At 40.0% G+C, this 24,261-nt stretch overlaps 1 protein-coding gene across 8 annotated transcripts in view; it reads right to left on the bottom strand.

The window, feature by feature from the left end:
- Positions 1-502: 502 nt before the first annotated feature.
- LOC129434041 (uncharacterized) overlaps positions 503-24,261 on the bottom strand; it is a 117,991-nt gene continuing 94,232 nt past the window's right edge. For 6 of the 8 annotated variants that reach the window (XM_073868365.1, XM_073868366.1, XM_055192842.2 and 3 more), the window contains 3 exons: positions 14,076-14,148; positions 2,546-2,641; positions 503-1,083 (listed from right to left, as the gene is read on the bottom strand). In XM_073868365.1, coding sequence (XP_073724466.1) covers positions 941-1,083; positions 2,546-2,641; positions 14,076-14,148 — 312 coding nt within the window. In that variant the 3' untranslated portion in view covers positions 503-940. The remainder of the gene's footprint in view (positions 1,084-2,545; positions 2,642-14,075; positions 14,149-24,261) is intronic. The other 2 variants (XM_073868368.1, XM_073868367.1) reach the window with 1 other exon arrangement.

Raw genomic sequence — 24,261 nt, forward strand, 5'->3', positions numbered from 1 at the left:
AACAGCCTCTATGTGTTTACTGTTCCTCTATAAACACTTTTCTTCTCGACTTATACAGTACTGAGTATTCATACAGTAACTGTAGATCACTTTAAAAACCAGACGTTCGTTTTGAATGTCAAATCCGAGGCCTGCTGTGTCACGTGAACACTTTTCTATGTGACATAAACTTACTGGACATCTTCTGTGAGAGTTGGTTTGAAAGTGAGAAATACTGCAGTCAGCAGCTAACAAAGACAACGGCCTGAGATACAACAGATGGACAGTAGCATTACACCATGATGTGTTCATTTAGCCGCTGTGTTAATTGAGGTGCTTATAAAGAGAGCAGACAAAAACATTTTGGTATTTTTGACAGGTAAACGAAAGATTAACAGCAAAGATGTTTTGGGTTTTGTGACTCTCACACTTTTAATATTAAATAGCAGGTGAGATACTTTAAATGCAGTTTATAAATTGTATCACAAAACCATCATCTGCTCTTCAGAGGAGACTCGGCAGGTGTTTATATGGAGGTTTATTGATTCTTGGGGGTAACAGATGTGAATGGTTAAATGACCAAATAAAATCCTTTAAACTGTCAGGCAGACTTGCTTCCATTCACTTTACATTAGAAAAGAAAGTGACATATGCGCATACACCACCAGTCAAAAGTCAAAACACGCCTACTCAATCTCATATTTGACTTTTAAAGTAGCAATCCTTTCATTCTTAAATGTACTTCTTCATAAGTGCCTACCCAGTTATTAAACAAAAATGTGTAATTTTCTATATTCCATAGCTACAAAAGTTTTCTTGTTTCTTCTTAAGGTTTTTTAACACATCTTTCATTTTTGGACCTGGTTAAAGATGTCAAATTGAAACCTGTAATTGATATTGGTTGTTTGATATGGCATTAATACATGACATACAGTACACGCTAATGAGGGTTTGTTTGGTATCAGGGAGAAGGTGATTGGCTCTTGCGGATTAGAGGACTGGCGCACATCTCCACACTGATGTTGCTGTGACTCCGTGAGCGAGACAGAAGGGCTGACAGCTGAGCGTAACATTGGCCCCGCCTCCCTCCTGACCATCTGCCACCTGAGTGGAGGGAAGCAACTGTCAATCACTTTAAACAACCACTTAAACAACAGAGAAACTTGACTTTGACACTATGTAAATAAGGGTTAATATCGTTAACTAAAACTATCCAAAACTAAAACTATTAGAAATATGTTTTAAAAACTGCATTTAACTTAAATTAAGCAATATTTGTTTGGAAAAAATAATAATATAAAGCTAATAAAATGATAAAAGCTCATAGCAAATTACAAAAAATTAAACTACAAAACTAAAAACATTAAATTTGTGTTAATTCAAAATATTAAAGGGATAGTTCACCAAAAATGAAAATTCTGTCATCATTTACTCACTCTCGTGATGTTATTAACTTGTATAAATGTCTTATAATATGTTTTATATATGTATAAATTGTTCTGATGAACACAAAGGAAGATATTTCGAGGAATGTTTGTATTCAAACCGATCATAAGCCCCATTTACTTCAATAGTAGGAAAAAATAGTACTATGAAAGTGAATGGGGCTCATGAGATGTCGCATTCTGGACCATCTGCAGTCTAGAGAGAGCGGCATGACTAATACCAATGTAGAGGCCATTGCAGTAATCCAGGTGACTTAAAATAAAAATATGAACAACTTTTTGAAAAATTTTAAGTGAAAGAAGAGGTTTTACCATGGTGAGTTGTCTCAATTGAAAAAAAAATTGATTTAACTACCAAGTTAATCTGTTTGTCAAGTCTAAAATCACAATCTATGATAACACCCAAGTTTTTTTACATACTTTAGGGCCTCACAAATGGATTTAATTTATGAAGGTTTAAATCTACCGACTCACAGTTACCCCCTGTCCTAAACAACATAACGTATTTTATTTAAAGTAAGGAAATGTAGTGCCATCCAGACCTTGATTTCCTCAAGACACTGCGATAGAGGCGCTAAAGAGCAAGTATCTTTCAGTTTCAAGGCAGATAAATTTGCAGATCATCTGAATAGCAATGAAAGAAATACCAAATTTTCTAAAAATATGTACCAAGGGGAGCATGTACAAGGAGAACAGAATAGGCCCCAAAATGGAGCCCTGGGGGACCCCACACGTGAGAAAAGAAGTTCAGGAGGGAAAGTCACCAATACGAACTGCAAATGTTCTTTCAGCCAAATAAGATCTAAACCATGCCAATGCTGTACCTTTAATACCAAAATATTGTTCTAGCCATGTAATCAAGATCTTATGGTCTACTGTATCAAATGCAGCTGAGAGGTCTAGTAGAATTAAGATCGCACATTTTGTTACATCAGAACAAAGACATTTTTACAGGTTTGTAACAGCATGAGAGTGAGAAAATGATGACAGAACTTTCATTTTTGGGTAAACTAGCCCTTTAATAAAATACAACTAAAACTAATTTACTCTATAAATCTATCAATTGTAAATCTATAAATTGAATTCAACCACTACATAGACGTATACAGATGTTAATTTACCAGAATGCGATCCGTGTTTGCAAAAAATATCCATGTTGCCGTTCCAGTAATGAGCTGCTCTCTTGCCATGATAGTCCCTGATATTGACTTTGGCATCTTAAGAGAAAAAAGGTTCATTTACATTTTTAAATAATTATTTAATGTTACTTTAAAAGAAACTACAAAACTGCATAAAAATAATACATTTTTAACATACTCTGAAAACTGTACAGACATGAAACATTCCCACTTACATATACACAAGCTCTACTGTATAACACAACAACAGTTGATGTTAGAAAGACATCCATCCGGGTCCACTTAGATCCGAAAACCCAAGTCCATCCCGAGCGGGTTTGGTCTAAAAGTTTCATGTGTGCTTCGGACACGGTCTGGGTATAAAATTAGCGGCCTCGGGTAATTTAAACTGAATGCGTTTTTGCTGAACGGACCTGAGAAGATGTGTGTGCATCGAGTCCTTTTCCAACCCCTCCTCTGTTTGCCAAGAGGGCTTGCAACATTGGGTGGCTGGCGGTAGGTTAATTTTTTGTTAAGCCAAACTTGTAAATTAATTTAATTTTCAATGCACATTTTAGAGGTTACCTTGGTGTTGTTATCAGATAACAAATAAAAAAAATGTGAGGACATTTAAAATATTTATATTTAAATTATATATATATTTTGTATTTATATTTTTTGTCCATAGTAACAGAGAAACAATGTATAAAAATGGGTTGTTTTTGTGAAACAATGAATAAAATATGATTCAAACACAGATGGCTACTCTCTCTTTCTTTAAGACATAAACAGAGGTATGAGTACATGGGAGGTCAAGGTTACGTGGAGATCAGGTACTGGTGCTTAAAAATAACAAATGCACCGTCATGTCAGCCGTTTGGGAGTTGTTACAAATAATATACCCAACCATTCTTATTTCAGCCTTATCCTCTCTCCTGTGCTCCACAGCACACAGTTATAATCGTAGTGGCCTTGTAACAGCCATATGGACTTGGTCTGGTCTGGGGCCCGCTGCAATACCGGAGTGGTTAATTAGATGCTGAATACTGAGAGATCGAGTGCTGATCTGAAATCCCTTCACGCTTGGATACACAGAGCGGCCTTTTGAGAAGCCGTGGGCCTCTAGGGACCCGGGCCGAAACGGAGGGGTAATTATTTGGGATAACAGTGAAAAGAAGAGGTAGGGATTTTGCTTTTGAAAAGAAAGCAGGCAACATAAAGAGAGAGAAAACGAGAATAGGATAGAGAGGGGGGCGTTCGTGGTAAAGGTCAACATCCCCTATTTTTATGTAGAGTGTCAACAGCCTGTTACACCTTTTCAAAACGAGTGCGGTTTTCATATGTAACATATTCTACTGCTGGAGATTCAGCTTTAGAGACGCTGCTGTGCCTGATAAATGAATCTACATAAATGACACATCTTTTCAAACAATTTCTAGTTTAACGTTTCATTCTTTGGAATCGAATAATTAAGGCTTTATAACTCTAATAAAAAACAATGGGGTTTGATATAAATAAACATATATAATGTTTTTAGGCTATAACCAAACATGATATTAAGGCATGGTGTGAATGTGTCATGTCTTTTGACGCTTCATGCCTTAAAGAGTGTATTTTTTTCCTGTGTTGACATATTTTTATTTAAAGAGGAAGTGGGGGTGTGAGGGGCATTTTGAAAGGTCTTTAACAGACTTTAGGTTGCAGTCTGACAAGGTCACACAAAGCTACTTTATTTGCTAAGTAATGTCAGTGATGATTTGGAAAGAAAATAAAAGCAAACAAACCAGCAAACACAGTGTTCCTGTTGCTCAGTAGAGGTCATGGCTTCATTCCTAGAGAAAAGACAAACTGATACAAAAGTATACTGTATCTTGCATCTAATGTAAGTCACTTTGAATAAAAGTGTCTGCCAAATGCAGAAAGTACTAGTTTAAGAGGACCTAAAGAGACAGAGATGAGGATAATGAATATATTAATGTACCAAGGTGCGCTGTTAAATAAATGGATGGATAGACGGACAGACAAACAGATACACCCTAAAATGTGCTGGGTTATTTTTAACACAGTGTTGGGTCAAATTGGGACAAAATCAGCCATTGGGTTGTAATGTAACCTATGCAGGGTTGTTTGAACCTTAAATGCTAGGTTGTTTTAACCCATTGCTGGGTCAAATATACTTTTTTATTTAATTTAACTCAATGGCTGGGTTTGTCCCTTTTTACCCAGTGTTTTACCCAGACAGACAGACAGATAGACAGACACCCAGACAGACAGGCTTGCAGGTAGATAGACGGATAGACAAACAGACAGACAGGCCGGCTGGCAGGTAAATTGGTAAGTAGACATATAGATAGACAGACAAACAGACAGACAGACAAACAGACAGGTAAGTTGGTAGGTAAACATACAGGTAGACAGATAGATAGAAATATAGAAAGAATGGCAAGTAGACAGACAGACAGACAAACAGACTGACTGACTGACAGACAGACAGACAGACATGCTGGCAGGTAGATAGATGGATAGACAGGCAGACAGACAGACAGACAGACAGATAGATAGATATGATGGCGGGGGTAAATTGGTAGCTAGACATATAGATAGACAGATAGACAAACAAACAGACAGACAGACAGACAGACAGGCTGGCATGTAAGTAGGTAAACAGACAGACAGGTTGGCAGGTAAGTTAGTAGGTAAACATACAGGCAGACAGACAGACAGACAGACAGGCTGGCAGGTAAGTAGGTAAACAGACAGACAGACAGATAGAAAGATAGACAGAATGGCTGGCAGGTAAGTATGTAGACAGACAGACAGACAGACAGATAGAAAGATAGACAGAATGGCAAGTAGATAGACAGACAGACAGGCTGGCAGGTAAATTAGTAGGTAAACATACAGGCAGGCAGACAGACAGACAGGCTGGCAGGTAAGTAGGTAGACAGACAGACAGGCAAATAGAAAGATAGACAGAATGGCAAGTAGATAGACAGACAGGAAGGCTGGCAGGTAAATTAGTAGGTAAACGTACAGGCAGGCAGGCAGACAGACAGGCAGGTAAGTTGGTAAGTAGACAAACAGATAGAAAGATAGACAGAATGGCAAGTAGACAGACAGACTGACAGGCTGGCAGGTAGATAGATGGATAGACAGACAGACAAACATACAGACTGACAGACAGGCTGGCAGGTAAATTAGTAGGTAAACATACAGGCAGACAGACAGGCAGACAGACAGACAGACAGACAGACATATAGGCTGGCAGGTAAGTTGGTAGACAGACAGACATACATACAGACAGACTGACAGACACACAGGCTGGCAGGTAAATTAGTAGCTAGACAAACAGAGAGACAGGTAGACAGGCTGGCAGGTAGATAGACGGATAGACAGACAGACAGACAGACAGACATACAGACAGACTGACAGACAGACAGACAGACAGACAGGCTGGCAGGTAAATTAGTAGGTAAGCATTCAGGCAGACAGACAGGCTGGCAGGTAAGTTGGTAGACAGACAGATAGATAGACAGAATGGCAGGTAGAAAGACAGACAAACAGACTGACTGACTGACAGACAGACAGGTAGGTTGGTTGGTAAGTAGACAGACAGACAGACATATAGACTGACAGACAGACAGATAGATAGACAGACAGACATGTAAGTTGGTAGGTAGACATATAGATAGATAGATAGAATGGCAGGTAGACAGACAGACAGACAGACAAACAGACAGACAGACAGGCAGATAGATAGGATGGCAGGTAGACAGACAGACAGGCAGACAGGCTGGCAGGTAAGTTAGTAGGTAAACATACAGACAGACAGACAGACAGACAGATAGATAGGATGGCAGGTAGACAGACAGACAGGCAGACAGGCTGGCAGGTAAGTTGGTAGACATATAGATAGATAGACAGACAGGCTGGCAGGTAGATAGACAAATAGACTGACAGACAGACAGACAGACATATAGACAAACAAACAGACGTGCTGGCAGATAGATAGACAGACAGACAGACAGACAGACAGGTAGGTAGCCATATAGACAGACAGACAAACAGACAGGCTGGCAGACAGAGACAGACAGGCTGGCAGGCGGGTTGGTAGGAAGACATATGGACAGATGGATGGATGGATGAATGAAAGGACAGACGGACGGACAGACAGATAGACAAATTTCATAGCTTATATTAATGTGCTCATTTGTCAAATGTGTTCATTTTAATTATAATAATATGATTAAATATAACCTTGTATGAAATATCATATACATATTTAATTATGATTTACAATGTTGTAAAATAAACAGATTTGCTTTTATAGACTATATCCCAACTTATTACATTTATGCATTTATGCATTTAGCAGACACTTTATTCAAAAGAATTTAAAATCCATGCAATTTTATATTTTATCACTACTGTATGTGTGTTCCCTTAAAACCACGTTTACATTGCTAACACAATGATCTACAAATGAAGCTACAGGAAGATGTTTTTCACCACGCAGGCAAAATTTTTTTCTTGTTTAAAGCCAATGCCTCGCAGTAAAAAAAGAAATAAAATACAATAAACGTTTTTGCAGTTTTTTATTTCAGTTTCCTGAAGACAATTTATCTTGGTTAAGAGATGTTAAGGGATTAACAGATGTTTTTTAGAGATTTTGTTTTTACTAAAACACAAGATAAAAATTCTGCTTAAGATAAAAACACCAATGATACAATATTCACAGTACGGTTCCTATCACGCAGAGCCTAAGTATCGACAGCGGACGTGAATTGATAGGAATAAACTAATAAAACGGCAGTTTTAATAAAGAGCAAACGCTGTGATTTTCAACAATCCAGTCGTGGCTGTATCTTGAGCAACTGCGAGCTGTTTAACCGAGTTATGGGATTTTAGTTGTGTCTGGAGAAATTCTGTGTGCTTTAATAGAGTTACGTGCGGGTCTTAAGCTGTCCGCCGCTAGGAGAGGCTTATGTTTCCAGGCGCAAAGCGGTAATCCTATAACTATATTGCTTAAGGCACTGCAAGCAGTCAGTTTGTAACTATGTTAAACTATCTAGAGTTCCCTAACCACATGCACTGATCTCTCTGAGATAAGATAAAGCATTATTCACTTTGAGCACAATAGAAATTACTTCAGAGAAGACATGCTGCTTTGAACATTTTAAACACATTTGGAGGTCTAGGCCCTTTACAAAAAAGTACTGTTGTTGTACTATGGTTCAGTAATGGCATTAGATAGGAACACCGTTGTATTTTGATACATAATACGGTTTGCACAAAAATGTCATTTTTTTGCAATAAACACATAGCCCGGGAAGATGAATGATTTCTTTGTATTGTGTATACAATTACTAGTAAGAATTGTTTTGCTAACACTTTACACAAAAATGTGTCATGTTCATATTTTTCGAGGCCCTTTAAACATCTTTGTAACTTATAACTGTATTGTATACACATCAACACTCTGTAAATATTATACATGTCATGGGGTGAACGGTAAACAATCTGGACACTTAGTCAGGGGTATGAATGGGCGCCTGATGGCAGCTTGGCCTGACATGGCTCATTGGTTTGGAGGTTCCCAGGTGAAGTTCTGGCTCTATAGAGATCTCATCAAACTGATGCTATATCACTAACTGACACTCAATTAACATTCACTTACAGCCCAGCCATAAAAGAGTTAACATAAAATCGTGTTTTGTTAAGGAACTTTATGTTTCCAATAAATTGTCCGAGACCAAATGCAAACGCTCGGCCAGCATACTGAAAGTGTGGTCCAGGGTAGGGTTGCACCAGTCGTTCGTAAGTTCTTACTTAAACTGGGACGTAAAGTCCAAACTAGAGGCTTAGTAACTAGTTTATAACTAACTTGTACTTTATTCTGTTTCACCATTTGTTCTTACGGCAGAACATAGCTAGTAGGTCGTAAGCTCTCCGTAAGGTAATGCGTTGTCGCATAGAATGACGTCAATTTTTCTTAACCCAATCACAAGCCTTCTAATAAGTAAACAGGAAATAGTCTGAACAGCGCGTAATTTCAAACTCATTCTTGACTGGCCTAGACTAAAAGTTAAAAAGACGTTAAAGCAAACGTTATCGACCTCAAAACATTACACTTTTAATTGATATCTATCCCACACATGGAGGAGAAAATAAACAGAAAGAAAAAATTCAGTCATGAAGAAATTAGTATTTTAATTGATGGATACAAAGAAAACAAAACGAACTTGCGGCTCTTCATAATCAATTACGAGCTCATGGATGTGATCTAATCTGGCTGACATCTTATTCCGAACGCTATTCATGGACAGAGGCTTCCGTAAATATTTAGTTACAACGTATTGTTAAGTTTAAACTAAGTTTAATGGTGCAATGCAAAAACATTTAGTACGTCGTCGTAACTAGGCTACGTTGTAACTTACGCACAGCTGGTGCAACCGGCCCCTGTTGTATAAACTTAAAGGGAAATTCCGCCTTGAAATGATCCTAGGGTTAATAACAAACGTGTACCGAGTTCGACCGTTCACTGGAGTTTGTTTTCATGCTAGTCTAACGTGACCAGTGTTATTGCTAAACGCAAATTAGCATGTTATGGTAGCCTTCGGGGCATCAGTGCATTAAAAACAAAATCGCTATGTCTATACTACTAATAATGCTCAAAATAACCCCACACTTACACTGTAGCACAATGAGGGTCTCTATATGTAAACCGAAGCATTGAGAACTTTGCAAGTGTACAGGCAGTTTATTAAAAAGAAACATTTACCGTTCACGTCTGGATCACATATCCATGCGGGCGCCATCTTGGGAAAACTAAACTCTCGCGTGAAAGCACAACACCTGTTCCGGGCAACAACGTTTCACGTGAGAGTTTAGTTTTCCCAAGATGGCGCCTGCATGGATATGTGATCCAGACGTGAACGGTGAATGTTTCTATTTGGTAAACTGCCTGTACACTTGCGGAGTTCTCGGTGCTTCGGTTTGCATGTGGAGACCCTCGTTGTGCTGCAGTGTAGGTGTGGGGTTGTTTTGAGCATTGTTGGTGGTGTGGACATGGCGATTTCGTTTTTGATGCGCTGATGCCCCGAAGGCTACCATGGCATGCTGGTTTGCGTTTGGCGGTGGCACTGGTCACGTTGGACTGGCATGAGGGCAGACTCCGGTGGGCGGTCGAGCTCGGTGCACGTTTGTTGTTGACCCTGGGATCATTTCAAGGCGGAATTTCCCTTTAACATGCACTCTTGTATTAATGTGACAGCAACAAACTAAGTACTCAAGGGGGCAACAGAGGTACTGAAAAATGTGCTGTCTTTCTGTATTCTTTGCTTAAAAAATGACTTTTCTAAGGTTGGTACCTCAAGTCCTGCACTAGATTTTAGTGTTGAATAGAATAGAATAGAATAGAATAGAATAGAATAGAATAGAATAGAATAGAATAGAATAGAATAGAATAGAATAGAACAGACATAAAATAGACATAGGATACAATAGGATAGAATGGACATTGGAATAGACATAGAAATAGAATAAAATAGAAATAGACATAGAATAGACATAGGGTATAATAAGATAGAATAGACATAGGATAGAATAGAATAGAATAGAAATAGAACAAACACAGAATACAATTGAATAGAAATAGATATAGAATAGACATAGAAATAGAATAGACATAGATATAGAATAGACACAGAATAGACATAATATAGAATAGAATAGAAATGGACATAGAATAGACATCGAATTGACATGGAATAGATATAGAATAGACCAAAAAATAGAATAGACATAATATAGAATAGAAATGGACATAGAAGAGACAAAGAAATAGACCAGGGGTGGCGAACGTCGGTCCTGGAGAGCCGCAGTCCTGCAGAGTTTAGCTCCAGCTCTAATCAAACACACCTGAACAGGTAATCAAGGTCTAAAGAGTTACTAGAAACATACAGACAGGTTTAATCAGGGTTGGAGCTAAAAACTGCAGGGCTGCGGCTCTCCAGGACCGACGTTCACCATCCCTGAAATAGACCCAAATAGACATAGAAATAGAATAGACATAGAATAGACATAATATAGAATAGAAAAGAAATGGACATAGAATAGACATATAATTGACATAGAATAGAATACAAATAGACATAGGCATAAGCATAGAAATAGACATAAAATAGACATTGAATCACGTGCGGTGACACGTCTGGTCAAACTTTACTTCCGGTTTCTGTTTGTTTAACTATTTCGCCGCCATTGACGAGATATCTCGTCAATTAAGAGAAAACGCTTCCCCGTCAATGACGAGATTTTCCGTCTTTCCGCAATACCGCTATTATCCACCAGGTGGCAACTTATACAACCCGGAATAGCGCCTCACGTGAAAGAGAAAGAACTTCGTGTATGTTTTAAAGATCGCTCTGCATCTGATCTCTATCAAAATTCTTTCGCAAAAATGGAATTATCTCGGCTTTTTGCTCAAAATTGGGTGTTTTTGAAGAAACCTACCCATGTTTGAGAGGTGATTACAAGAGAACTAATGAAGGTAGGATGAAACTTTTTTTTGTTTGAAAGAAGAGATATCTCGTCAATCAAAAGAAAAACGCTTCCCCGCCAATGGCGAGTATTTCCGTCTTTCCGCAATACCGCTATTATCCACTAGGTGGCGCCCTTCCGCAACTTTTTAAACCCGGAAGTATTGCCCTATGGCAAGCAGCTGCATGTCCGTGTCTGTTTTAAAGATTGCTCTGAATGGGATCTCTATGAAAAGTCCGTCACAAAAATGGAATTATCTCAGCTTTTTGCTCAAAATGTGGTGTTTTTGCAGAAACCTACCCATATTCAAAAGCTGGTTACAAAAGAACTACTCAAGGTAGGATGAAACGGATTTTTTTGTTTGAAAGCAGACGGTCTGTTTTTTCATTTGGTATATTGTATGTTTATATATCTGAAGAAGAACATTTTCTGGAAGGCATTAAACTTTGGTGAAAATCATGAAAAACGCTGGCGCTGGCTGGCAACCTTTTTAAAAAATGCTGGCGGTGAAAGAGTTAAAAAACGCTGGCGGGGAAAGAGTTAATTGTCCGACTTGTTATATAAATAAACTATTTTAAAAGGACATTGTTGTTATTTATTCTTAGCAGAGTTTACGGGAATTAAATTTTTTTTCACGAAAGCCGCTTGTTTATGTTGTTACTTATGAAACCATCTATAGTATAGAATAGAAATAGAATAGACACAGAATATAATAGAATAAAGTAGAAATAGACATATAATATAATATACTATAATAGAGGGTATGCAATAGTTGCAAGACCGGTCAAGACCACAACTGATGGCACATCACAAATTTATTTTTATCATTAATTGTATGTAGTTTATTCAGGTTTGGCATAAGATGTTGGCATTGTTTAAGCATTGTATAAGTTTCTCCCAATGACAGTTTTTCTAAATTTATTACTAAAAACGCCTGCATTGTGTTAAGTGGATGGCAAGCCATGGAAAGACAGATCAGATTAAATGGTTAAGTTGATTTCAGCTCTTTAGTGTTTGTTCACTTTTATTTGCTTATAGACAAAGATAAATTCCCACATAATCTGCAATGCCTTAGATTATTTTATCAACTTCTCTGATGGCACACACACACACGCACACGCACGCACGCACACACGCACACATACAAGAAGTACCTAATCATTAACATATTCCACATTTTATCATAAGTGTTTTAAAGCAGTGACTTGCACTGGTCTCGGCCGGTCTTGGTCTTGGTCTTGACTTGGTCTCGGCCTGTCTTGGTCTTGACTCGGTCTCGACCCTTTAAAGTCTTGGTCTTGTCTCTGTCTATCTTGTTCATGACTTGGTCTCGGTTTATGTGGTCTTGACTACAACACTAGTATGCAACGACGTCACTATTACACATGACCACACCAGAATATATAGCATTCATAATTGCAGCCGATTCATCCGCGATTAGGATGCGATATTTCCCCTCTTTTCAGTTAACTACGGCTCTGTGTAGCAAATTCCATCTGAAAGCAGCTGTTGGCGATTTATTACTAATCAAGGAAGTGGCTTTATGCGCGTGATAATAGACATAGAATAGGATTCAGGGTTAATAAAATCAATACATTTTTAGTCAGAAGCCTATCAAATCTGTCTATAGTTGACATGGGCTAAAACAATATTCCTCATTAAAGAATCACAAACCAAAAAAATTCTGTTCCAACCTGATCTCATTGCTAAATGCAAATTATAACATTCAACTTACAATATACACTATTCAACATTTAAAGTTGATCAAAACATTTAATAAAAGTTTCATACATTTTTCATCCACTTCAAGTTGGGATGGTATATAAAAAAGTAAATGGGTATAAAAAGGAGAAACACTTTCCATATCTATTGTTGTCGATGTCAAGGGTCACGCGTTTTTTGCAACAATTCATCTGTCACCTGGTAGAAACAGCCAGATTGGGCTGATGGTAACATAGACAGCTTGTGCAAGATGCCCTCATATTCAAAAACCTTCAACAAAACAATTTTGTCTCAAAACTATGTGGCCTTAATAAATAATAATAATAAATTAATTAATAATAAAATAATAATAAAGATACAATTTTATTTGAAAAAAAAAGTTTTCACTCATTTTAATCTGGTAAATATGAATTAAGTAACATAACATTCGCCAACTGCACAGTCCTTGTTGGAAAGCCCGACCAGTAAATGAGTGCTAGTAAACAACTGGTTGGATGTTCATTTAGCTCATATGAAAAATAAGATCGTTATTTCATCTATAATGTTTGCTAAGCACCGGTTGAGGGCACTGATGTGAACAACACTGCATGCTCGATTGAGGCATTTTGTAAAGAGAGACATTTACAGTTTGGCTGAACATTTTTGGTACCTTTAAAATAAGGACAACACAAATTTCTCTCTCTCTCTCTCTCTCTCTCTCTCTCTCTCTCTCTCTCTCTCTCTCTCTCTCTCTCTCTCTCTCTCTCTCTCTCTCTCTGTGTGTGTGTGTGTGTAGAGTCCAAGAAAGCAATAGGTGGTGATGGGAAACCATGGAGTATCCATTTCCACACACCATATGGAAGCTCTGTGGTTTGCACTGCAGAGGTGGGAGCTAATAGTGACCCAAACCATATGTGTTTTAGTGAATTACAAACACAACAGTGCTGAGCAGACACATAACACACAACATATGGGCATCTTTTCACTGTTAGGCCCTTTATCAAACAAGAACCCGCCCCCCTCCCACACGCACATGCGTGCACACCGTCCAGAATCTCAAGGGACTTTTCTTTTGAATTACTCTATTGACACACACCCTAGTTAGCTTCATTAGCGGGAGTTAGCATTAGCGCACAGTATGGGGGACCTAACTGCATTTTTTGCCCCCAAACCAATTATCTTAATGTTCTGCATTATTGATTTGATCTGAGATTTTCTGTGTGTAACACAGTTTTCAGTTTTTCGAGTTAACACATTTTTTACAAATGTTTGGGTTAGTATTTTTACTTACTGTAGTTATTGATCAAGAGTTGGATAATGTTGGAGTGTCCATGTAGAGAGGCGAGATGAAGCGGCGTGTAACCCTGCAAACACACACACAAAACAATCCTTAAGTTTTACTGTACGAATGAAGTCAGAAGCGAGATAGGACTGTAATATGACAGTATTTCTTGCTGTCCCATTGTGTGTGTCACTCTGTGGTGATAGGTTATTAAAAACCGCTGGATATGGCATTTCACACGGCACTGTGCAGCTGACGTTCAGTATCTGTGCAGTTAGCCAGACAGTGAGACCTGCTGTGACAATCGCTACAGTACATCTCTCACATTAACATGGGACGAACCCGCCACTGGATGCCGTCAGTCATCCCTCTCTGTTTTAAACTACAACAACCAACCAGCCACACAAAAGATGACAGGTCTGTCTTAAAAAAGACGACGGCAAATAAAAAGATAGAGTTGACAGATTGGATGAAATGTGAATGTTGTTTAATACCGATCTGAGCTCTAGCTGTTTTTAATGTGAATGGCTGCACATTAACACTCCACAGGGGACAACACTTCTGCAAACGGTGTTTTATGTGGCTTTTATCTTTCAATGATATCCCTTTGGTGTCGGGTTTGTTTTAGAGATACATTTCTTTGCTCATAACAGCAATGAGCTGTATGATTTCTGAAAAAAAGAAAAGATAGTGATCACAGTTATTGCATACAGTAAATAAAAAGTAATTCAGTAATAGTGCAAATGGAAGCAAGCAAGATAGGCGAACTTGGATCACCAGAAATCAACTCTTACCTCCCTCAAACTCATCATATCTCTTTCCCTCCTTCACATAAAAAAATCAAATGTCCAATTACAGGAGCCATAATGATTTAGTCAAAAAATATTATCAATATTTCCCCACAGGCATTTAAAAAAAAAAAGTTGGCACCCAGCGTCAGCATTTTTGATGCCTTCCAGAAAAGTTTCCTCTTTGAAAATGTAAACAATATATCAAATAAAAGAACAGCCCATCTGCTTACAAAACGTTTCATCCTATCTTCATTTGTTCTCTTTTATCACCTCTCAAATATGTGTGTATATGAGTGTACCTTTGAAAATAAAACTGCATTAGTTATGCATAAACAGAGCAATGTTTGTTTATTTATAGTTTAAATATTAGAAAATTATAAATTAGGAGAATCAGGTCAACTTTAATTTTAATATAACACAACAACATTTACTTTCGGCCACGGCCCTCAAGTCAGGTTTGATTTTTGGCCCTTAGTAGGAAAAATTTTGGGCACCCCTCATGGAAATGGGGCAGCAGATTTACACATGCCCCAGGGGTCTATGGACGCCCCTGACACCACCTGAGTTCACATTACACATCACTCTTCTTAGCAGTGCAATGGAGGACGACGGCTCCACTTAGTGGAGTAATGCTAAAGTTTTATGTCTTGTTACAAAAATAAAGTTGTGTAATCTCGTATGTCCATTGCATATTGCAGCATTTGCTTCCTTTGTGGCTCTAGCTGTTCTGGATCTATCTAGATGTCAGGTACGAGTCACTTTTAAAAGATGATGCGAGCCAGTCGTCACAGATATGGTCAGCAAATCAGAATTTTGCCTTAAGACTTGCAGTGTAAATGTAGTCTGTGTGGTTGCTAAGGTGGACTTATTATTATTTTAGTGAACTGTTAATATTGTAAATCTCTTACACAAAAAGTCGTTCTTATATTGTAGCATCAGTTCACATCAGAGTCAGTGCTGTCTGTCTTTGTAGTGTGTAATACAGTGTAGCCATGTCGCTAACACCACAGCACTATCATAACTCTCTTCCTGAAGTTCTGATGCCATAAAGGTTAAAGTCGACTTCGCTCTGCTGTAGTCCTCATTATTACACTAGTCCTAGCATTGACATTTTTCAAAAGGTCACAGTCACTTTCATGTGCTTGGCTTCACGTCAGTTTCAATATAAGTAAAGGCCCCGGAGAGGCTGTCCAGGGTGCCAAAGGAGCCGATAGAGATCAAGGTAAGTCAGGAGGGTTCGGTTTTAACGAGAATGGTTGACAAAGCTACACACACTTTTGTTGTGTCTGAAATACATTTTGGGTGTAACATCCCATCTAGTTTTCTATGGATGTATATACATACAGTACTTCATTCTTTTGAAATGCAGTCTGTGTAGTATTATAGCAGAAAGCGTTGCATGAAAACGTAAGCAATATCTCAAAGTAAAAATTACATAATAATTTATACATCCGCCTTAAAATACTATAACATATCATTATGGCAGGTTTATTCAATCTCCATCTTGGATCTTTAATACAAACTTTTTGTTCAATGCTTAAGCCAAACAGAAGAGATTGGACAGCCAATTGCATTCAAAATCTAAAGCCCATTTCTGGTAAATCCTGCTTTAACTCACAGGTGTATTAAAATCAAACTCACCCCCTTCAGAGATAAAGAAGAAGAAAGAAAGTATGATGTCTAAGGGCCAGAAGTCCTCTCCCGTTTGCCAGAAAATAAAAAAAGATGAATAAAAGAAAATAAGCATAGTAAAAATAGGTCAAGAACTGAATTTCACACTGATCTCATGGACGATCTGTCCTATACAGTGCTTTATCTGGTTAGATAAAATAAACTTACATGCTGGAAATTGTCCAGATAACGATGTCATAGGATCACAAACAACAGAGAAAGACAAAAAGACATTATGATACAAGTAAGCAATAAGGTACGAGAGGCAAGTGCTGTATCGTGAATAAGTAACGGCTGAAGGGCGTTGTTAGGCACGACGCGAAGCGGAGTGCCTGCAACCCCTTCAGCCATTACTTATTCACGATACAGCACTTGCCTCTCGTACCTTATTGCTTTTATAAAACGGTTACCACACAATATTAAAGTAAAAAAAATTAGTGCAACTTTCATGAAGTTAAATTAATAAAAGCATTCCTTCCGCTAGAAAAAATAGTCCCTGACTGCGAAAAACAACATAAAAGTTCAAATAAAAACAACAAACTGTTCTCAGACTTTGTCTCATTATATGTTTATGTGTTGCTAAGGGTGTTGCTAAGGGCGCAGTGATATTAAATAGAACCGTTGGGGGAAGCGGTCATAGCCATGTTTTATTGCGAATAAAGCACACCTATTGACCAATCAGAATCAAGGATTGGAACTAACCGTTTTATAAGGACAAATTATAACATCACAAGAGAGACAGAACTAAAAATAAATATTCATCACATTCGGTGTGCACGCAGCTTAACATCTATACCAGGGGTTTTTAAACATTTTGATGGCAGGGACCCCCACAAATGATGAACCTTTAGCGAGGGACCCTTTCCCAAAATATTTATCCATGTAGCCATATTTGTATAAAGAAACTTCTAAACTGTGTTAGATAAATTGTAAATGGGATAAATACAAGAAATTGTTTACAAACTTAAATAATATGACTTTTATGATTTTTGTTTTGTCTTTTATGTCTTGATATTTTCTGGAGACCCCTTAGAACATTCTGGGGGTCCCCGTTTGAAAACCTACACTGCAAAAAGGACTTTCTTACTTAGTATTTTTGTCTTGTTTTAAGTAAAAAATATAAAAAAAATCTTAAATCAAGTTTTTTTTTAGACAAAAACTATCAAATTTAAGCAAATTAATGCTTAAAACAAGCAAAAAAGCTGCCAATGGAATAAGAGAAATTTTCTTGAAATAAGTTTACTTTTTTCATAAACACTTAATTTAAGAAAATTTTTCTTATTCCATTGGCCGATTTTTTGCTTGTTTTAAGCACAAAAAAGCACAAAATGTAATTTTTTTAATAGTTTTTGTGTTATTTTCCTAGGTCATTTTAATTTAATAATTTTTAGATATTTTTACTTAAAACAAGACAAAGATACTAAGTAAGAAAGTCATTTTATATGACTTTATATGATAAATGTATATGTATTTATATTACTTTTTTATAACAAAAAATATATATTTTTGTCTAGAATTTTCTTGAATTTAATGTTTAAGAAAAATGTTCAAGATTTTTTTTGCTTACCCCATTGGCAGATTTTTTTGGCTTGTTTTATACAAAAAAAAATCACTTACATTTGATATTTTTGGTCTAAAAACTAATCTTATTTTCCTAGGTCATTTTGTTCATCAAGAAAATACATTTTCTTGAACTTTTAGATATTTTACATGAAAACAAGACAAAGATACTAAGAAAGTGCACTGCAAAAAAATTATTTTCAGTATTTTTGTCTTGTTTTCAGTAAAAAAAAAAAAAATCTTAAATAAAGATGCTTTTTCCTGATGGGCGGAACGGCCCAAGAAAATAGGTCTAGTTTTTAGAGCAAAAATATCAAATTTAAGTGATTTTGTGTAAAAAACAAGCAAAAAATCTTGAATATTTTCTTAAACACTAAATTCAAGAAAAATTCTAGAAAAGTTTTCTTATCCCATTGGCAGATTTTTTTGCTTGTTTTATTCACAAAATCACTTAAATTTGATAATTTTGGTCTAATAACTAGACTTATTTTCTTGGGTCGTTTTGCTCATCAAGAAAAAGCATCTAAATTTAAGACAAAAATACTAAGAAATTAGTATAGTATAGTGCTGAACAAACATTCATGTTTGCATCTACAGTAGTAAGATTTAAGAGCAGATTTTTTTAGTGATGAACAACTTTAATTTAAGTTCAGATGTTTTGCACAAAGCAACTCTTTACAAAATTTATTTAAATTTTCACTTTCTATGGGGATTTATCTCACTTTTTGAACTCGAAGCCTCAGGCAGCTCCCTCCCTCCATCTATCCTTTCAATGTATATATAAGAGCAGTGTGAGTGATATGTCTAATATCTCCACTGAGATCATAAAGTCATACAGGAGTGGGGATCTGTTTTAATGTTGACTACTATCAATTGCTTGTCAAAGTTGTATCATAAAGAAAACACTGCATTAAAAGTGCATTAAAAGAAGTGTAGGGTAAGTGAGACAGCAGACAGTGAACGATAAACGATATGCCTCCTGTGTTTGTGAATCACGGCATATAGCGTATCCAGACCGGCATTTCATGGATTATTGATTTTTTTATTTCATTTCTGCCCAGAGGAGGCTGCACTTGAAAAGCACCATTAGGCCCATAACGATTAGAGAGCAAAAGTTAATTATGTAATTATGAAAGCAATAAGAAGTGCATGTGAAGGCTTTAAACATTATCTTCAATGGGCTGCAGACGAGTGGAGGGGAATGATGGGTTAAAAAAAAAGAGAGGAGAAAACATTAAGTAAAACACTTTCCCTCAAGTGTATTCATATTGTGTACAGCATATATATTTCTTAAAGGCAAAAATGTCTAGGAGGTGAGTGCACCATGTAGGTACATGGATAGATACACTATCACGACACTAGTTATGAGACACACGAGAACCAATGATTGTCTGGAATGGCAGAAATGGATCTGGCCCGCTGCCATTTTGAGTGTCATTACATTACATGTTAAGTGTAATGTCAGTCCAAAGCTAAAAAGAAGCAGGATATTATTTAATATATTGTAAATCTGATTGTGTTCACTAAAGAAAGGAAGTCATATACACCTAGAACAGCATTAGGGCAGTGCATCCCAAACTTCGGGAGGGGGAGTCGGGTGCGTAAGATGAGCCCAGTTTTATAAAATGTTTAAAAATACATTAATTCATTAAAAATATTCTCTTCAATTTAACCTCAGAATAAGGTTACATACAACAATCTTCTCCTCACTATGTGCTTGCTGCCTGTCCTCTGATCAAACTGTAAAAAACGCGATCTCTGTAGACAGCCTAGGCTCCACAAATGATGTTTTATATAAACAAGGTTTGGGAGGAGCTGATCAGTCAATGAACTCGGCTGGCTTTCAATCACTAATCAATGAACTTGGCTGGCTCTCAATGAACACGGCTGGCTCTCGATGATTAAGCAATGAACACGGCTGGTTATCAATCACTAATCAACACAACAACTTAGTACCAGCTCTATAAATAATCATAGAGTCCTTACCCTCAATTCTCTGGGACATTATTGCAAGATGTCCAGTCAAACAAACCCAGCACAGGAAATTCACCATACCACACAGGATTATCTCGGGCCTTCCGACAGCGGTCGGGATGTTTCAATCAAGCCCGAGGCCTCCCCACAGGCCGGGCGATCTTCCCGCATTGCTACACGAATCCCGAGGAGAAAAGGACCATCTTCTCGCACCCCGCAGAGGCGCTCCCCACCATCACCTTCATACGCTTCTGCTTCTCCAGGAATCCCCGACATCAAGAAATGGTCCATCCTAGGCCTCGAACTAGCTCTTGAAAATGCAGATATTCCATTCTCACGTAAACAAACAAAGGCGCAACTGTTCAGCCTACTCCGCGATAGCCAGAGGGCTACTCAACCCCCGCAAACAGCCGTGACAGCAAGCTCTGACTCCTCGTCTCTGCAAGCACGGAAAACACGGAGGTCTCAAAGACACCACATGAAGCCATCAGCTAGCCTGGGTCGCCCGCCGATGTCTCCAGCAGCCAGCTCACAAGCGAGTCAGCTAGCAAGCCAGCCAGACAGCGCGAACATGCTTCCGCTCACGGCAACGGCTTCGCTCCTCCCACTGCCCCTTCTTTCTCCCGGCCAATGGCCTGCTGCCCCTCCGTCTCTCTATCACACGGGGTTGCGTTCAGCAGCAGCGCCGGCCGCATCTATTTTTCCTTCTCACATTTCTCCCATTTTTTCCGCAGGAGCTGACACGAGCGCGGCAACGGCTTCGCTCCTCCCACTGCTGCTTCCTCCTCCCGGCCAATGGCCTGCTGCCCCTCCGTCTCTCTATCACACGGGGTTGCGTTCAGCAGCAGCGCCGGCCACATCTATTTTTCTTTCTCACATTTCTCCCACTTTTTCCGCAGGAGCCGACACGAGCTCGGCAAAGGCTTCACTCATCCCACTGCCGCGTCCTTCTCCCGGCCAATGGCCTGCTGCCCCTCCGTCTCTCTATCACACGGGGTTGCGTTCAGCAGCAGCGCCGGCCACATCTATTTTTCCTTCTCACATGTCTCCCACTTTTGCAGCAGGAGCCGACTCGAGCGTGAGGATGCCTCCGCTAACGAGTCAGGCCCCGGTTTTCGCTGCAGGAGCCGACACGAGCGTGAGGATGCCTCCGCTAACGAGTCAGGCCCCGGTTTTTGCCGCAGGAGCCGACACGAGCGTGAGGATGCCTCCGCTAACGAGTCAGGCCCCGGCACCCTCTATGACTTTTCAACCTGATTTTTTCGCCCACGGATCGACCCAAAGCGTGAGGCTGCCTCCGCAAGCGGCTCCAGCGGCTTCTTTTTCTGTTGATTCTGTTCCCCAGACCCGTCAGCCTTTCACGCTGGCTACCGCAGCACCAATGCCCATCCCACCCAACGCATTGGCCTTGGAACCTCCCCCTGTCATCAATTCCATCAGGCAACAGATCCTCGCAGAAATTGAGGCAGCCGGCATCAGAAGCGGATCTTCACCCAACACTAGTGCCTCCCTATTCAACTATAATATTCCCTTAAATCATCCACTCAAAGACCTTCTTACCGCCTCTCTAGATACTATACTCCAAGCAGTCTCAATGGGAACTCTTCAAACCTATCTGACAGCTTGGAGAAGCTTCAGAACTTTCCATCATTTACACCAGATCCCTTTAGCCAACTTCTCTCTACTTACCATAACATCATTCATATCGTACCTGCATAAAGTCAAACACCTTCGAATCAGCACAATAAAAGGGTATATGAGCGGAATCCAATTTTTTCACAAACTAATGTTAGGTTCACCCTCAACTGCTATCACTAATCCCCAGACCGCCATGCTTTTAAAAGGTATTGAAAAAACCCAACCCAAGAGTCCAGATCCCAGGTTACCCATAACCATAGAAATCCTTTCAAAATGTCTAGCCACTCTTCGCAAAGGCTACTCCTCAGTACATACTGCCCGAACCCTAGATGCCATGTTCGTGTTAGCCTTTTTTGGTTTCCTCCGCTGTTCAGAATTCACTGTTTCAGCCACCTTTGACCCAAACCTACACCCAACCATCTCTGATCTAGCCATAATAGATGACGAAACCATCTCATTTTTTATCAAACACAGCAAGACGGACCAAATGAGAAAAGGACACCACATATACATTTTCAAAATTCAAACCCCCATCCAACCATACCAAGTTCTCAAAGCTTACACTTCCTACCGTTGCCACCAGATTAAATCCTCTTCCGACCCACTTTTTGGGGATGAATTCAACCGCCCAGTAACCCGCTTTTGGTTTCAGAAGCACCTAAAACAAGTTTTGCTAACATCTGGCTTCCCCCCCATGAATTTTCAAGTCATTCCTTCCGCATTGGAGCAGCCACAACAGCTGCTCAAACGGACTCCCAGACTCCCAGATACAAACCCTAGGCCGCTGGTCTTCGGAAGCTTTCAAAAATTACATCAGGGCAGATCGTGCTTCCATCAAAGAAGCCCACCAAACACTCACGGCCCAGCAAACGGACATAAGATCACACCGTCACACATAAACCCATCATCACCCTCGATCCACTTCCCTGCCTCCGCAGAAGCTAGTACCGGCAACTCAAGCTGACACCCTCATCAAAATCTTACACAGCCCTACCGCAACAGATTTCCTTCTCAGATAACAACAACTGTCGCAGCGCGACCGCTCTTGCAGAAGCCCAAGCTTTTATTTCACTCTCTGCCACAGCAGATGCCTTTTTTAAGCCAGTATCGCAGCAGCGACCGCCCCCACAGGGGCCCGTGCTTCTTTCACTTCCTCTGTCAATAAAACCTTCCCTTTCCAACTCAGGCCAGTATCGCAGCAGCGACCGCCCCCGCAGGGGCCCGTGCCTTTTCCTCGATCTGCCGCAGCAGTCGACTTCTGAAGCCAGTATTGCAGCTGCGACCGCCCCCGCAGGGGCCCGTGCTTCTTTCACTTCCTCTGCCAATAAAACCTTCCCTTTCCAACTCAGGCCAGTATCGCAGCAGCGACCGCCCCCGCAGGGGCCCGTGCCTTTTCCTCGATCTGCCGCAGCAGTCGACTTCTGAAGCCAGTATCACAGCTGCGACCGCCCCCGCAGGGGCCCGTGCTTCTTTCACATTCTCTGCCAATAAAACCTTCCCTTTCCAACTCAGGCCAGTATCGCAGCAGCGACCGCCCCCGCAGGGGCCCGTGCCTTTTCCTCGATCTGCCGCAGCAGTCGACTTCTGAAGCCAGTATCGCCGCTGCGTCTGCCCCCGCAGGGGCCCGTGCTTCTTTCACATGCTCTGCTAATAAAACCTTCCCTTTCCAACTCAGGCCAGTATCGCAGCAGCGACCGCCCCCGCAGGGGCCCGTGCCTTTTCCTCGATCTGCCGCAGCAGATCATTTCAACCTCGAAGCCCGTATCGCAGCGCGACCGCCCCCGCAGGGGCCAGTGCTTCCTTCACATTTTCTGCCCAGCAGAATCTATGCATCTATCGCTGCCTAAGCAGTACTGCTCCCTCTGGAGTTTTCTTCTTCCCCAACTACCTCATGTCTGGCTCCTCTAGAGCACAGCCCCATCTCAGGGCACAAACTGCTTCCTTCGCTCCCTTGGAGTCCTACCTTGCTCCTTACAGCACTACCTCACCTATTACCTTTAAAAACTCCCCACTCTTCTTCAGAGTACAATTTTCTCCCTTCCCTACATATTGGCAGCAGCAGATTTTGCTCCCCCGGAGCCCCCTATATTCTTCAAACTACAGCCTTTGGGTCCAGGCCTCTGCCCCACCTCATATATCCTTCTCAACCTCTTCACAGCACTTCTCAACAGTGCCCGCTCTCCAGAGCTGCCTTTTTCAATTCTACTCTCTACTTCAGCATTTTCCCCAATGAGGGCCAGCACCTCGCCTTCTCAAGCCAGCCTTCTTTGGGGAATTGTTGTTCAGGCGGCTGTCCTGCACCACCTGCTCTTTTTGGGGATAACCCGGGTCAGGGCACGCCCCAGGCCCGGGGCTCCTTCCCCGGTCAAGGGACGAACGTTCCGAACTCGGGGGGTATTTCCCGAGCTCGGAACCTTCGCCCCGGGACAGCACGCCACTCACGCATATAAGCAGTCCCTCTTTATTGTCAGTGAGGCGAACTCGTAAAATGATGTTTTATATAAACAAGGTTTGGGAGGAGCTGATCAGTCAATGAACTCGGCTGGCTTTCAATCACTAAT

The sequence above is a fragment of the Misgurnus anguillicaudatus genome, chromosome 6 (genome assembly GCF_027580225.2).
Source record: "Misgurnus anguillicaudatus chromosome 6, ASM2758022v2, whole genome shotgun sequence".
Classification (NCBI taxonomy): Eukaryota; Metazoa; Chordata; class Actinopteri; order Cypriniformes; family Cobitidae; genus Misgurnus; species Misgurnus anguillicaudatus.